Below are 16,994 nucleotides of genomic sequence, written 5' to 3'. Positions count from 1 at the left end.
CTGCTTAAGGTAACCCCACAGATAAAAGTCATTTGGAGACAAATCTGGAGATCTAGGAGGCCATTTAATATCGCCAGTCCCACTAATAAGGCGGTTAGGAAAAGTATTTGTTAAAAATTCTTTTACTCTAGCAGCGTTATGAGCAGGACAGCCATCTAGCTGAAAATGAACCGATCCCAGGTCTACATCAGGTAGGATTTGAATGGCAGGGAGAACTTGGTTTTGCAGCAACTCAAGGTACTTTTGGGCGTTTAAAGTGCCATCAATAAAAAATGGCCCTATAACATTGTCGCCCAAAATACCAGCCCAAAAATTCAATTTCTGAGGATACTGGGTACGAAACTGAAAACTTCTGTGCTCGTTTTCTTGAGACCAATAACGAACAATGGAAGAATTGTGTTTGCCATGTAATGGAAAAGAAGATTCATTAGAAAACAAAATATTTTTTAAAAAATATTCGTTTTCATTTGCCTTTTCCATCATGGTTTCACAAAAGTCCATTCTTCGCCATTGGTATTCAGGAAATATTTCCTGAGTTTTTGAATACTTGAAACATTTGTACCCATATGTTTTCCGGATACTAGCAACAGTTTTATTGCTCATTCCTAGTTCCTCTCCAACACTTCTAGTGGACCGTGTCGAATCAAGTTCTAGGGTACTGTAAACCATTTCTTCCCGCCGTTCTATATACTGGACCACTTCAACAGAACTCGAACGTGAACTTGACGTTTTGTGTGGCATTTTTTACAATATTGAAAGCAAAAAGTTGTCTCAAAATTTGTAACCACATTTAAAACCGTTTTTGCACAAGGAATCGGTCTATTCTCAAATGTCACTGAAAATAAATCTCTACATTGTACTGCCGAATTGCCTCCATAAAACCATTTAATTAGTTAAACTCTTTCGGAAGGGGTATAAACAGCCATAGTGAAAAAAACACGAAAATAACGCTCAAAAATTATTAATGCAACGTGCAGTAACACAGCAAAGTGAGGTCTGCTGACTCCCGGTTCAAAAAATAAAAACGAAAAATTTCGCCGCCTGCAAGCCGCAATCAAGCGGTGTTGCCATTATTTTGGGTAATAGGTAGCTCAAGATAACACGATCTGTATATCATTTCGACAAGTCCTTTCCGTGGATAATTAATAATTTGCAAGTAATACAATAATTTTAATCTTTAAAACTTATTTCAGCTCTAATGCGAAATATTTTTATTAACGATATTCAAAAAAAAAAGAGTAAACCAAATGCAATTATTTAAATGTCAGATTAGTATTTTTACCGATAGTCTATCAGCAATCTTAATACATTTTTTTTAAATACATAGTTATGCGGTTTTATTGTCATCAATTTTAAAGAATGTAAAATATCCCAAAAAAGCGAGTTAGGTGTAGGACATACTTTGTAAAAAAATTTAGAGAATAAATAAGGAAACTTCATGAAAGAGAAAAATACAGGGTGTTCCGTTTAAAAAAAATCGAGTTATAGCATATTTTATTTGAGTAAATTGGTAAATTTATATTAGACACTCTGTATGAAAAAACATCAGACTTTTACGGAAAGATAAAGCTGATACCGTAAACTAACTACATTAAACATTTCGTTTATCTAGATTGAACACAGCGAACTTATAAGAATTTTAATAAACCCATTAAAACACTGAAAATATCCTAAAAATATGAATTACGTGGCAACGCCATAAAAAAATTTAAGAAATGAGGTATCAGTGTAAAGATCTTATTGTCCCCAAAAGCATAACGCCATGAAATACAGGGTGTTCCATTTGAAAAAAACTACATATTTTTCCGTAACTTATTTTTGACGCACCTTATATATTTAAAATTATTTTTAGTTTGTAGATTTTCGTCAACCTTTTAATTATGTCACATAAGTTTTTTTCAACTCGGTATCTAAACTATACTATGCGCCATTTTAGCCGTACGCCTTGCTGACGCACCCTGTATATCAAGCACTGCAAGAAATTTACTATAACTAACAGTGCAATTGTGGCTACAAAGAAATAAAAAAAGAAGTAGGTAGCTCAGGAGTCTGTTTTGAGACCGTTGAGCGTATACCGGTGGTGCGTCGCCGAGCGGAACATAGGAAACCCATGTAAATTTTGAGGGGGTCAATTATTGGAAAAAAATGTAAGATAACTTTTTGAAGAGACCAATCTGACAAACCCTTGTGCAAAGTTTCAAAAAATTTTAATAAGCGAATCTTGAATTATTCAATTAAATGTAATTGCAAAATTAGCAAATTTTCGGTTCAGGTAAAACCAAACCAGTAAAATGAATATTGTCATTGACGTGAGGAAAAATGTCGATAAATCAGTGACAGTCGATATTTAAAAACAAGTATATGAATTATTCAATCGACGAAAAAATAGCCAATATTAAGTGGGATTATGCGGGAAACAGTTTTAGAGCAGTATCTGAAATGTCTTCAGTTTATTTCCCCACCAAGCCCATTCCGTCCATTTCAACCATTAAACGTATTGTCAATAAGTTCGAGTCCAAAGGTACTGTAATAAATATTTGTAAATGTTCAACTCAGGATATCGAAAATAGAGCCGAAGAAAGAGAGAACAGAGATCTTAATAGTCTACTGAGTGTGGAGGAAAACAAGATGGTTATTCGAGATGGTTACGAGGGTTCTTGGGCAAGAGATAAATAAACATCATACAACGGTATTGCGCACTTTAAAAAAACACAAACATCAAGAGCTGCAGGAAGGAGCATTTTGTTTTGAAATGACGGAAAGAGCAAATAATGATAGGATTTTTTACAGAAATATTTGTTTTACTGATGAATGTACATTTACCCTCAACTCAACAATGAACCAAATGTTCAGAATTGCCGGTATTGGAGCCAAGAAAATGAACATCGCTTTGTTCATACTCGGACACAATATACCCAAAAAACAAATGTATTCGTGGGAATTTTCGGACACCATATCATTGGACCCTTTTTTATGGACTATAACCTAACAGCTAAAACCTTGTTTTAAGTTAGGATGTTGAGCACATGGGAGGCGTAAGCCTATGCTTGTGTACAAATGTGTGTAAATGTAAAACCCATTCACTGTTATAGTGTAAAAACACTGCTATCATTTTGGCAGATAGATTTAGATGTCTTTCATGTTTTCTCTTATATAAGATATGCTTTTTAGATGTGCTTGTTGCTTATTACATATATACACAATTTGGCAACTGCGAGATCATATGTCAAAAGTTTGACAATGTAATTATCAATAGCAACGAGTTTCGATTATCAAATAGAGTAGATTAGACCTCTTTTTTGACATAATTTAATATTATTTTTTAGCGTCCTATGTGAATGATCCGCAAATTTTTTTCTCTTAATCTATTCTTTTCAAAGTACTCTTTATGCTCAAATTTTAAAATATTGCAAAATCGGAGATACTTAAAGTCGACAAGACCCGCCCATTCCGTCCATTTCAACCATTAAACGTATTGTCAATAAGTTCGAGTCCAAAGGTACCGTAATCAATAATTGTAAATGTTCAACTGAGGATATCGAAAATAGAGCCGAAGAAAGAGAGAACAGAGATCTTAATATTCTACTGAGTGTGGAGGAAAACAAGATGGTTAGTACGAGGGTTCTTGGGTAAGAGGTAAATAAACATCATACAACGGTATTGCGCACTTTAAAAAAACACAAATATTATTTGTATAAATTCGAAAAACATCAAGAGCTGCAGGAAGGAGCATTTTGGGTAATTCTGCAGTTTAGCGGCTTTTGTCAAAACTAACGAATGGTCGGGTTTTTTGCAAAGTGGGTAGATTTCGACATATATTTTTCACTAACAGTGGCGGAAAGCCAAATTTTATCACGAAGAGGGTGTTATCACGCACTATATCACTCACTATAGGACGCGATTAATCATTAGAATTACCTTGTATATCATTAGTTTTGTCAACAAATAGGTGACAACTGAGGTGAGGTTAGGTGTGGTGTTGCCAGTTTTGTTGTCGACCTTGTTGCGTTTTGTCACTCTGCAGCTGAAGCCTTGTCTCCAGTCTGGCTTTCTCTAAAGTGAAGAATTCACTCTGTATTTTTTTAGTCATTCATTATCATAACATAAAAAATTATGAATGAAACTAGTGTACAATCATAACATTATACACTAGTTTCATTACATATCACTTAAAATGTCAATTACATGTAATAAACACAAATTTGTTTGAATTGAAAATTTATTTTTAGGAGTACATAATTTTTAAAATTTCTTTTTTTTAAGTTCTATCAAGATTCGGAAAATGCGGAATCATTATTTTTAATTCGGACCAAAATCTAAAAATTACCAAAATAATAATACAATATGGGTGTCTTCGGTATGTTTGTTGCACGAAAATAACAGATTTAGTTACAAGAAAAGGTAAAAACAGTTTTTGTGAATTTATTTTACGCATACATTTCACGTGACTAAAAAAATATAGAGTGAATTCGCCACTTTAGAGAAGGCACTCATGAGTCAGCCACACTGGGGACAAGGCTGAAGCTGCAGAGTGAAAAAAAGCAGTAGACGACAGAACTGGCAACACCACACCTAACACCATTGGACCCTTTTTTATGGCCCTAACAGCTGAAACCTACTTAGATTTATTTCAAAATCAAATTGAACCCGCCTTGGAAGAAGTTGTTCAGGAAGATCAAATGATCTGGTACCAAATGGATGGGTGCCCGGCCCATAATGCCCGTATGGTTAAAGAGTGCTTGGAAAATGCTTTTAACGGCAATATTATTAGTCCACGGTACCGGATACTTTGGCCAGCCAGGTCACCTGATCCTTCACCAAATGACTTCTTTTTGTGGGGTCATTTAAAAAGTGTCATTTATAAAAGTGTGAAATTTGAGAATCAAACCAGTTACAAAACGCTTTTTCGTTAGAATATAATAAAATTTCTCAATATCAACTTAGTAATGTTAGAAATTAATTTTATGATCGGTTGGGATATTGTTTAGCTGTTAATGGGAGGTTGTTTGAACATTTGATTAATTGATGTTTTTATGTAATTCTCTATTATTTTAAAAAAAGTTATTGTATTTTATTTTATTCTTCCGCACTTAGTAAAATATTAAGAGTTCTGTTCTCTCTTTTTTCGGATCTATTTTCGATCTTCTGAGTTAAACATTTACAATTATCTATTGCAATATCTTTGGACTCGAATTTACTAACAATAGGTTTAATGGTTGAAATGGATCAGATAGGCTTGATGGGAAAATAAATTGAAAATATTTCAGATTCTGCTATTGGTTTAATTAAATTCTAAGTATGATAATTTTTTTTTTTAATAATCGATAATAATAATTGTTATTGGTTTAACTTCATCGTTATATTAAATAAAAGTTTAGATAAAAAAGTAATGCTAACGTGTGAATGTATGGTTGTGAGATTGATAAAACGAAAAAAAAAACATTTCTTGCATTCGGCTGTACGTCAGATTTGACAAAGCCTTATAACAAATTGTTTGCTGGTGGCTGGTGTCTGGTTTTACCTGAACCGAAAATTTGGTAATTTTGCAATTACATTTAATTGAATAATTCAAGATTCGCTTATTAAAATATTTTAAAACTTTACACGAGGGTTTGCAGGATTGGTCTCTTCAAAAAGTTATCTTACATTTTTTCTGTAAAATGTACAGGGAAGCCAATAATTGACCTCCTCAAAATTTACATGGGATTTCCTATGTTCCGCTCGGCGACGCACCACCCGGTATAATCTACACCAATGATATTTGTGTAATCTTTACTGAATTTCAATAAAACACAAATCTTGAACTTTAAACAAAGGCCAACTGAAAATTTTTAGTGCAAATTCGAAGAACAGAGGTGCATGCATCAGTCAGATAACTTCCTTAGAGTAATAGAATTAGGGTGCCTATGTTGAGTTGATGGTAGAAAAAATATGATATTATACTATGAAGAAATTTAGGAGACTTGGAAAACATAGTTATTTTGCAAAAAAGGTGCTTAAACTAACTAAATATAATGCTGCTAGGGTAAATTGAGTACAGTTAGTTTATTAAACATACCATTGTTATTAAACATAACATCGTACCATTCTACTGTATATTTAAGAATGTATTTCTTTTAAATTTGATAATAATTTAAAGAGAAACATCACACCAGATATATAACTAAACATTATAAAATTTAAAATAAAATAAACATTATTATTATTATTATTATTATTATTATTATTATATGAACAAACTTAAAACAGATAAGCCAAATTTTACATTTGTAAAGAGAAAATGTATGGTATTTTGGAGGTCTGGAATAAACTCCCAATGAACTGATGTATAAATCTGATAAAGAGATAAAAAAGGGTTAGTCTGTACTTGCAAATATAGGCTTTTATTATGACAAATTTAAATGAAAGTCTTTAGTTATAGTGATTTAGTGTATATCTATTAGTGTATGTGTTAAGTTGTGAGCTAATGTTTTTTTAAAAAAACTGTTGTGCATTTAATATTTGTGTATCTGTAAATATTTTACCTTTTAATGATTTCAATAAAATATAAAATGTATAGAGGGATGCAAGGATAGTAATACTAGAAAGCCTTAACTTTTATATCTATTTTTAATTTATACTTTATGTTATTTTAAACTACTGATATAAGCCACGCCTCACATAGGTAAAAAATGTATACATGGCGATTTATGTAGAAATGTAAATTGTTATTTTCAACTTTTTATGGACTTAATAAAGAATTTTTCTTTATTAATCTTTAGATCTCGCCACCCTTTATTAAAATTTATCTAATTATTGTTGGGGTGAATAACATACTGACTGACTCGCTCAGATTGACTTTCATAATTTACTTCAAATTTAAAAAATTCTGTATAAAACAGTTATTAACGAGCTAATACATGGAATTTGTTTTGATACTCACCTTACAGTTGTCCCATCAAATCTCCATAGTCTTACACTATTATCCTTCCCGGATGACACCATTAAATCCTTGTCTACCGGACTGACATTCAACGAAAGTACCAAATCCTCGTGTCCTTTCAAGAGTTGGCAGTTCATCGAACTATCGTTATAAAGTTTTATGTCTTTAGAATTTGTAGCCACAGCTATATGGCTATGTTCCTGGCCCAAAATGGCTATATCCAAAATTTCATCTGAGAATCCTTAAAAGGTAATAAAAATCAGTATATGTCTGAATTGGAGTTGGAATATGGCTATATACCTATCAGCTGCTTAAGGCATACAAAAGATTTCATATGGTAAACGACAATGTTGTGCTCTACAGTGACGACTGCTATACTTTGCAACTTTTTGTTGTGAATCAGATGGGTTACTGCCAAACCACCTTCTTCTGATGCTTTGGAGACAATGGAGTTTGTTTGGACGAAGATTTCCTTGGATTTTTTTAGGTCCCATACGCGAATTATACCTAAATAAATTATAAAGTTAAATAGGTTTAGTTAGTTAGGTTAAAATTATTTATGCTTTTCCTTGGTTTCAGTAGACTTCGGAAGTACAAATCTTGATTAAGATAGAAGTAATGCATCAAGAGTAGAGATCCAGAAGTAATCACATAGATAAACGGAGAGAGAACTTTAAAAAATATATCTTGGGTAGGTCAAATGGAAGGTGTATAAAGAATAATAAAGACCTTACAAAACATACAAATTTAAGAGTAAAATTAAAATAAAGGAAAACATTCAAATGTATTAAATATTAAGCAGACAATACCAGAGTACACTACAGGTTATTAAAAAATAAAAGATTTGATGGAATGAAAGATTTGATAGTCAAAAAATCGATTCTGTATAATGCGAAAAAAATGCACAATCATCTGCCATTAGAAATAAAGTCCATACCGTGAAATGGGGTGAATAGAAACTGCTGGATGAATAGCAACAAAAACGAGAAACTTCTTAAAAAAAAATCAACATCGGAATTAAACCTCCCAACGCTTCAAATTTGTTCTCAAACGGTCAACAGATGTCGCCATAACTACTTTAACAGGCCAAAGATGTTTTATGTTGGCAACCCTGATTGCAGTACCAACCACCCGTCGGAGTGAACACATGTGCTTTTTTCATCACTAGCAAAACTTCATTCACAGTGGTTAGCTAAAAACAGGTCAGACATTGTGTTTTTGGTTAAAGTAGCTATAAGGTGTCAGGTTTACATTGCCTATTTCAGAAAATGCTTGTCTTGCTTATTTTTTTTTGCTATGATGTAATATAATACATAACAACATACATAATAGAAACACGCTGTTCCTATTCACCCGCTGTTTCTATCCACCCCATAATTGTTTTTTCTTTTGCATGAAAATGCCTCGCGTTTATAAACCAGACCCTCGAGGTGAAACATATAAGAAAATTGATGAAAAAACTCTAAACATAGCCCATGCTTCAATTGCAACGGGATGAGTTACGAAGTGGCTCACGAAACATACAACATTCATTATTCTGTGCTTTATCGGCACCACAAAAACCGAAATCTAAAGCCTCATGGAGGACAAACAGCCTTAACCAAACAAGAAGAAGATATTTTAGTCCATCAATTAATAGTTTGTTCCGATTGGGGGTATCCACTTGACCATTTGGACGTCAGGATGATGATAAAAAATTACCTAGACAGTAGAGGTAAAACAATAACGAGATTTAAAGATAATATCCCTGGCAGAGACTTTGTCTATTCTTTTTTAAAACGTCATAAAAATGAATTAAGATCTAGAATCTACCAAACATCAAGCGCTCAAGAGCTGCTGTTTCTCCCAATACTATCAATGCTTATTTTGACAATTTAGAGTTGAAAAATGTACCGCCATCAAACATAATAAATTACGACGAAGCAAATTTAACTGACGATCCGGGTAGAAAGAAAGTAATCTCGAAAAGGGGCTGTCGCTATACAGAACGTATTTGCAATACGTCGAAGTCAGCCGTTTCTATTAAGTACGTTGCTTCAGCTGATGCAAAATTGTTCCCACCATACGTGGTTTACAAAGCTAAAAATTTGTATACATCTTGGACAGTTGGAGGACCAAAGGACATCAGATTTAATAGAAGTCCATCCATCAGGTTGGTTTGATGCAATTTCCTTCTCAGATTGGGTAGAGAGAACTGTCATACCTGCAGTAAAAGATCTACCGCGATAGAAGTACTTAATTGGCGACAATCTGAGTTCACATTTTTCTGCAAGTACGGTATCTCTTTGCAAAGAAAATAATATTTCATTTATCTTCCTCCCGGCTAACTTTACTCATCTCACTCAGCGTCTGGACGTGGCATTTTTCCGGTCTCTTAAAACAGCTTGGCGGCAGATCCTTGAAAAATGGAAAATGGGGGCTGGTTCAAAGCATTGCACGGTTCCAAAGGACAGATTCCCTTTCTTGCTAAATGACTTGTCAAAGGCTATTGAGCCTAATGATGGAAAAAACATACAATCTAGGTTTATAAAGTGTGGAATTTTTCTACTAGATAGGGATCAAGTCTTGGGACGCCTTCCGCAGCAAAATATTGACGAGACAAATGATGAGAATCAGAACATTGAAGAAGGACTTAATAGCTCTTTGGTAAACCTTCTAAGAACAATGAGATATGGCGATGGTCAAAATGTGAAGAGTCGACGTCGTAAAATTCAAGTTCCTGCTGGCAAAAGCCTTACAAATGCAGATTTTGAAAGCATGTTGGATAAAGACGATCAAGAGGATAATGATTTGGAAAGACGTATGGAAACCTTAGATGAAGATTCAGACCGGGAAATGAATTTGCCCCTTAGTAATTTCATGCCAATAATGGCAAAAGCTCAAGATCATTCTTCAAGTGAAGACTCTGAAATGGAAAAAGGTCAAAATCATTCTTCAGATGCAGACTCAGAAATGGACACTTCACTACCAAGTTTCACCGATAAGTCCGAGAATAAGTTGGATATAAATAATTCATCAGCATCATTCTGCTTTAAGGGTAAATTGTTCCGATGTATTTCTCCTATTTCGCTTGATTTAATAGGTAAAGGAACTTGGCTTCTGGTGTTTCCCAACAAAATATCGAAATAGACAAAGAAATAAATATTTTATTAATAGTAGTAATAGTAATTAAGTCATTAATATTACAGAAAATGACATTGAAGCCACTTTCTTAAGAAGTCGCCCCACCAAACACTCGTCAGGATATATTTATGGATTTCCAGAAGTTCCGGATGTTTCCGCCTTTCATTTTAGCCAGGTTGTTGGAGAGGTTTTCCCAGTTCATGACGAGATAAAAGCATCTACGTCAAGAAGGGACATTTTAAAATTTAATTTGCATCAAAGTTGTTTAATTTAAATAATATGTTTAACAACACAAACTTGTTACATTTCTATAGAAATAAATATTTTTTGTTTGTAAAATTGGTGTTTTTGTCAGTTTTTTTTGTGTATTTATATTTTTTTATCAATTGAAAAAAAATCTATTATGCGCTTTTTGATCTACAAGTCGAGACCTGTAGATTCCTTATTTTTTGTTGTCAAAAAGGTGACTACCATGTTAGCAACAAAGTAGGAAAGGTCCGACACTGTTTCCATTCACCCCATTTTACTGTAATTTTCTTTCCGTCATTTCGCAAAGCATTAAAATCGTACCAACTGGAGAGAGCCTTGTATGAAGTAAACAAATGTTTTAATCATACTTAAATTTAATTTCCCACACACTTTTTAATTAAAACAAAAGACTAAAATAAAAAAACTACTTTTTTTTTTAAATATTGTATTGTACGCCCTTGTGTTGCTATATATACTTGATTTGTTTACCTTTTGACTTTGTGTACATTTTAATGTATATTGATTTTTGTTTTTATTTATTTACTAATTTATTTATTTATTTTTTGTTTGTATTTTGACCTCATACAATTTTGTTAAATTGTATAAACTTTTGTATGTTTGTTTTCTTTCTATGTGTATTTTTTATTGTATTTTTGTATGTTCTGTATTCTCTTACGTTTACTTAGGCTTTGTCTAGAAATTGTGAAATTTTTTGACAATAAAGCATTATATTATATTTATATTTTTTGATCTAGAAAGAATTACAGAGTCCTCAACAAAACATAGGTAACACAGTAATTTGTTGGTGCTAAAATTGGGATAAGATTTTTATATAACTGGGAAATAGAAGTGACCTCAGAACCGTACTCTGCAACACACCACACTTCAAATATCCTTTCCATAGCTGAAAAAGGATCTTCTGCACACATTTTATTTCGAAACCCAAATTGATTACCTGATAGCACCTTATTACTTTCCATATTCTAGCTTAATTTTAATAAATTTCTCTAACAGTTTATTTAGAGTAGGTACTAGTAATAGGAATTGTTCCATAATTTTCAACTCTCTATTTATCCCCGGCTTTAAAGACAGTAGATGTCTGTTTTATGAACTAGATTTGTAATATTTAACAGAGGTTCTAGTAAAGGTCTGTGGTTATCTTAATTGATAGCAGCAAAAATGTAAATTGTAATTAATATTTCCAAATCTAAAAAAGCTTGTTGAATTTTCAAAAATATCACATGAACACTGGAGGCTGAACATACTTATGATAGTAAGATTTTTTCATTTCGAAATGTTTCTCGATATGACTCTATAAAGAATTCCAAAAATGGCGCGGATAATGCGTTTTTGAGAGATCAATACTCTTTCAATAGTACAGGAGTTACCCCAAGCAAATAAGCCATATGCCAAACTGGAATATACTGGAGCATAATAAATGGCCGTAAGTGTGTATGTATCTACATAATCTGTCAGCTGAAAAATTGCAGAGTTACTATAGGCGAATTCGTTACATACTATATCCACCTGCTTGAGTCTTATTGAATTTTGATATTTAATACCTTTCTAAATAATAAGCTTCTATCCTGGACAACTTGAACTGGTATGGAAAAGAATACAACTGGTTTTAACTGTTAAGTCAAAGATTATTTTGTTGACATCAGCTTGCATATGAAGAAACTAGTAGTAATGACGTAAGAAAATTGCCGATATATCATCAGTAAATAAGGTGGCATGTGATTAAAAAAGATAAATCTACTCGAACAGCTGTGAAAAGGATAAACCTGATCTTAAAACTATTAGGACAAAGACCATTTTGTTGACAGTACTAAGAAAGATCAGTTATGCATTTACTAGCTTGCATAATTATGAAGAAATTGGAAGTTATGACATTAGATAATTGCCGATGTATCATCAGCAAATGAGGTAACATAACTGTTATGAATTAAAAAATATAAATCATTGACCATTGACTAAGTTAATTAATTTCTATATAAAAGAAAGCACTTTTCCTGGTTTGTTAAAGAAAGCATTGGTTTCCTTGAAAATTATACCATTTTCTGGCAAATGTATGGCAATACAAATTATTGAGTATGTTAAATGATAGAAGCATAATTTAAGGTTATGTTTATGTAATTTTTAGAACAAAGTTGTGGAAATAAGGACAATATTGACGTTGAGGATTTAACTGATGATGATATTGAACGTGAGCAAGATGAACAAGAACTTAAAGGTATAGGTACCTAGTAAATTTACAAAAAAAAAACAATATTTTTTATCTTTCCAGATCAAATTCCTAGTACATCTCGAAATATTAGAGTTATACAACCTAATGAGAAGAATCAGTCTAAAAATAGCAGTAAATACGTGTTCTCAGATAGTGAAGAGGATGAGCCCTTTCCGCCCTCTGAGTCGGAATATGAACCGACCTCTGAATCAGACACAGACTCTGAAATAGACGAATCTGAATTAGAGAGAAACGAAGATAATATTGAACCGACCAACCCGAGCACAATTTTATCCTGGAATCAAGTAGATGGAGCGTCTTTAAAAAAAAAATTCTTTTACCGATGCAGAAAAAATAAATGTACGACCCTTACGACCCATTGATGTGTTTAGACTAATTGTAGATTCAGACATTATAAAGTTAATGTTATTGGAAACAAATAAAAATGCAAGAAGGTACAAAAAAAATGGAAGGATTTTTCTTTCAAAAAAATTGAAAATTTTTTTTGCAGTATTACTATTGTATATGGGATTGGCAAAATTTCCAAAAATTTCAGACTATTGGTCGCGAAAATTTATTTATAGACATTGTTTTGTGCGTCATATTATGTCAAGAAACAGGTTTCAAGATATTTTACGGTTTATTCATTTTTCCGATAATGAAACAGCAAATAAAGAAGATCGCCTCCACAAAATTAAACCTCTTATAGACCAATTAACACACAAATATAAGCAATTAAAAGTACCCGGGGAAGTAGTTTCAATTGATGAATCAATGGTGCCTTTCAGAGGCCGATTGTTGTTTAGGCAGTATATTCCAGGAAAGGCATCAAAATATGGAGTTAAAATATTTAAGTTGTGTGATGAGAGTGGATATACCTATGAAGCAGAGATTTATAAAGAAAAAGTGATACAGCGACAGCAGGACGCAGTAGCAATAAAGTTGTATTAAATTTAATGAGAGATTACCTTGATACCGGCCGAACACTAGTAACTGATAACTACTATAATAACCTAGAGTTGACAGACATTTTGCTGGACAGAAAAACTCACAATATTGGAACACTACGGAAATACGTCAAAGGCATTTTAGATGAGAAAAAAATGAAAAAAGGACAAATTAAAGGAAAAGAAAATATTGGAAAAGTTGTTGGAAAGGATAAAAGATCAGTTAAATTTATAACTACAAGACATACACTCAATATAATAAACACAAATCAAAAAAATCGCAAGGGCGAAAATATTAACAAGCGAGAGGCATTGTTTTTTATAACAAATTTAAAATGGGCATTGATTTATCTGATCAGATGGCCTCTTACTTCTCAGTACTTCGTCGGTCTACAAGATGGTACCACAAAGTGGCATTTGAATTCTTATTTGAAACATCGGTTGTTAATGCCCTTATTTTGTATCAAATTTCAAATAAAAAGAAAATTGAAATTTCAGAATTTAGAGAGGCTTTAGCGACGGGATTAGTCGGAGATTTGATTAATAATGAAAAAAAGGCCAAAAAAACTTTTTAAAAGAAGTAACAAACAAAACGAAGGATTATAGGAAAAAAAGAAAAAGATGCATAGGATGCTACGAGAAGGAATATAATCTTTCCAAACAGTCAAAATTAGCGTGTAAAAAAATGAAACTAGTGTCTACATTTTGTAATGAGTGTCCGAATACCCCTGCCCTTTGCTTAAGTTGCTATCAGGAAAAACATTAAGAGATTACCTAGTTTTTAAGTGTTTTTACAACATATTTGGTCGTTTATAATGTGTTACTTGTAATAAAATATAAAAAAATGTTTATTTTAATTTTTATTTGCATAACTTTGCCCAGGCAAAATGTCTTGCTTTTAAATCCCAATCGTTTTAGAACCCTGAATCATCAACCTGCAGAATATCACCGGTGATACGTGCGATACACAAGTGAACTTATAGAGTTGATAACTGGTGATACGTATGGTACATAAGAGAAGACTTTCAAAATACCCCCTTAATAGCTAACGTGTTAACACGTTGACTACCATACGTATCACCGGTGACTCGTACGAATGAGGTGCCCTTGTACCGCACCAAAAAGTTACAGAGTTCGATTAAAGACCAAGCCCAATAAGTTAATGGTACAGTCTTTGCCTAAAAGATGTCGCTGGAATCGCAGAGATTTATGCGTTCCGTATAGATTTGTAGATGTTTTCTCGGTGGATCACCGGTGACTCGCATGGTACATAAGTGAACCTTTATTTTATGGAAATCAATTTTGTTTGTTTTTGCTTGTTATTATATTTTTTTGGGTTGTAAGTGTAAAAAGTGATAAAACATGGGTGCAAAGGAGGAAGAAAAACTTTTGCAATGGTACGAAGAGTTAGAATCTGAAGGTAAAGGGTTTAACCAAAATATCTATATAGAACTATTACATATAACATACACTGCGCAAGGTGTTAGGATCTGGTGTTATTTTTTCTTGATTCTTATAACAGCTAAAAATTTAGCTCTTCATTGTTCTGTAACCTTAGCAAGGCTTTTGATTGTGTCTCGCGTAATATCCTCGTAATATCCTACGCCAACTCAAAAAATACTTTTTCAGTGAGTCAAGTCTTTATTGGTGACCTCATATCTGTCAAACCTAACACAGGCAGTTAGGGTTGATGGAGTGACATTGGCAGAAAGTGTGATCACCAATCACCATAGGGGTCACAAGATTCAGAATTGGAACCCATACTTTTTCTAATCTACATTAATATTTTACCAACTTTAGAACCAACAGCAATTACTACTATGGAAACTGCAAAGGACGCTATTGAGGTTTTATTGATGTTACAGGAGAGGGCTGAGTACCGGTTTGCAGTCAGTGGATTACGTTTGTTGAGAAAACAAACAAAGTTGTGTTTACTTTAAGGGATTGTCACATGTCAGTTTTCATCTAGATTCTAGACCGCTTTAGGATGTGCACATTGACTCAGTTGTGTGTGGACTGAAGAGCAGTTTATATCAGTTGCGGAACGAAAATTGTGTCTCTCAGCCCACTAAGAGCAGAGTTTCATTTCAAGAGGCATTCTGCACGATCGAAAAGAATTTTGAAGCTTTAGAGAAACACAGTCAAGGTGGTCTCTGGACTGGGCTACAGGGAAGAAGATTGACTCAATGCATTTGTGAGCTTGCGGTTCTTAAATGTGTCAAGTTTGTATGTTTTAGAGAACTTGATGCATGTTAAAAAGAGCGTGAATGGTTAAGTCTCAATCTCACAGAATACATACAGTTTTTAATCAGTTCAATGGAAAATGGTTGGAAGATAGAAAGTCTATATACCGATTATAATAAGGCCTTTCATGGATTTACAGCTTTTTGTCTAGGAGGTTGCAGTGTGTGAGAGTCTGTAGATCTTTATCGATCTGATCTGAGATTGTGGACACTTCTGTAGTCACTTTTGAGATACCGCAAGGCTCCCTTAGTGGCCCCTTGTTGTTTTTGCTCTTTACTAATGACATCGGCTATATAATTTATTCTAATCGTCTTTGATATGCAGATATTAAACTTTTAAAAAAAATTTAATCTAAGCAAGACTCTCTTTTCCTTCAGTTGGATTTAGCCTATTTGTCTAAGTGGTCTTCAGATAATGGTCTGCATTTGACTGTATCAAAGTGCTCAGTAACATGTTGAACCCGTAGTAGGAATTTCCTTGATTTTGCCTATAATGTCGATGGGAATAATATTAATAGAATAGAAAAAATCAGGGATCCGGGTGTAATTTTAGATTCTCAGCTATCTTTCAAGGATCTCTTTTTATCAATGGCGCGAAAGGCTTACCAGCAACTTGGTCTGATTTCGCGTCATACTAAAGATTTTTCGCCTGTGATTTTTAAGCATTTATATTTTTCTTATGTTAGACCATGTTTAGAATATGCTCACCTGGTTATCAGTGCCATATTGATTTTTTAGAGGCTGTTTAGGGTGAGTTTGTCAGGCTGCTAGCCTTTAGGTTAACTCATGATATTTTACATATAAATTATCTTGAAGGACGTAAAATATGTGGCCTTCAAACGCTAGAATCTAGACGACATTGCAGTCAGATTTTTTACGTAAAGTTGCTAATGGACAAATTAATTTATAGAATACAAGAGAATTAAAATTCTGCGTCTTCTTAATTTTCATGTTCCAAGTCAGCATACTAGAAATTCCAACCTATTTAAAGTGCCCTTTCGTCGTACCAATTATGTATACAACAATCCAATTTCTGTAGAGCAAAGAGGTTTTAATGAGATATCCAGTCAGGTTGATCTATTTGTGTCATTCAATAGAACTGCTTTTGTTGATCATATTTTTTTCACCATTAATTATCAAAATTTATATTTAGTTTGTTATGTAGGTTTAACTTTTTATACTTAAAATTAGAGGAAGTTTTATTGCCTCAATTGATATTTTCTTTGTAGCTTTATTTTATATGTGACCTGTGTAAACACAGTTGTGTATTAACATTAAGAAAA

The 16,994-nt window shown here is 33.0% G+C and overlaps 1 protein-coding gene across 1 annotated transcript in view; it reads right to left on the bottom strand.

Moving 5' to 3' along the window:
* Positions 1-16,994, bottom strand: part of LOC126737207 (transducin beta-like protein 3) — a 44,250-nt gene that overhangs the window by 13,681 nt on the left and 13,575 nt on the right. Inside the window, exons 6-7 of the mRNA XM_050441988.1 lie at positions 7,223-7,429; positions 6,923-7,163 (exon numbers count right to left, since the gene is read on the bottom strand). Of these exons, the coding sequence (XP_050297945.1) occupies positions 6,923-7,163; positions 7,223-7,429 (448 nt within the window). The remainder of the gene's footprint in view (positions 1-6,922; positions 7,164-7,222; positions 7,430-16,994) is intronic.

This window comes from Anthonomus grandis, chromosome 6 (assembly GCF_022605725.1).
Source record: "Anthonomus grandis grandis chromosome 6, icAntGran1.3, whole genome shotgun sequence".
In the NCBI taxonomy this organism is placed as follows: domain Eukaryota; kingdom Metazoa; phylum Arthropoda; class Insecta; order Coleoptera; family Curculionidae; genus Anthonomus; species Anthonomus grandis.
The sequence above is the reverse complement of the archived record's forward strand: the minus strand, read 5'-3'. Positions and strand labels throughout refer to the sequence as shown.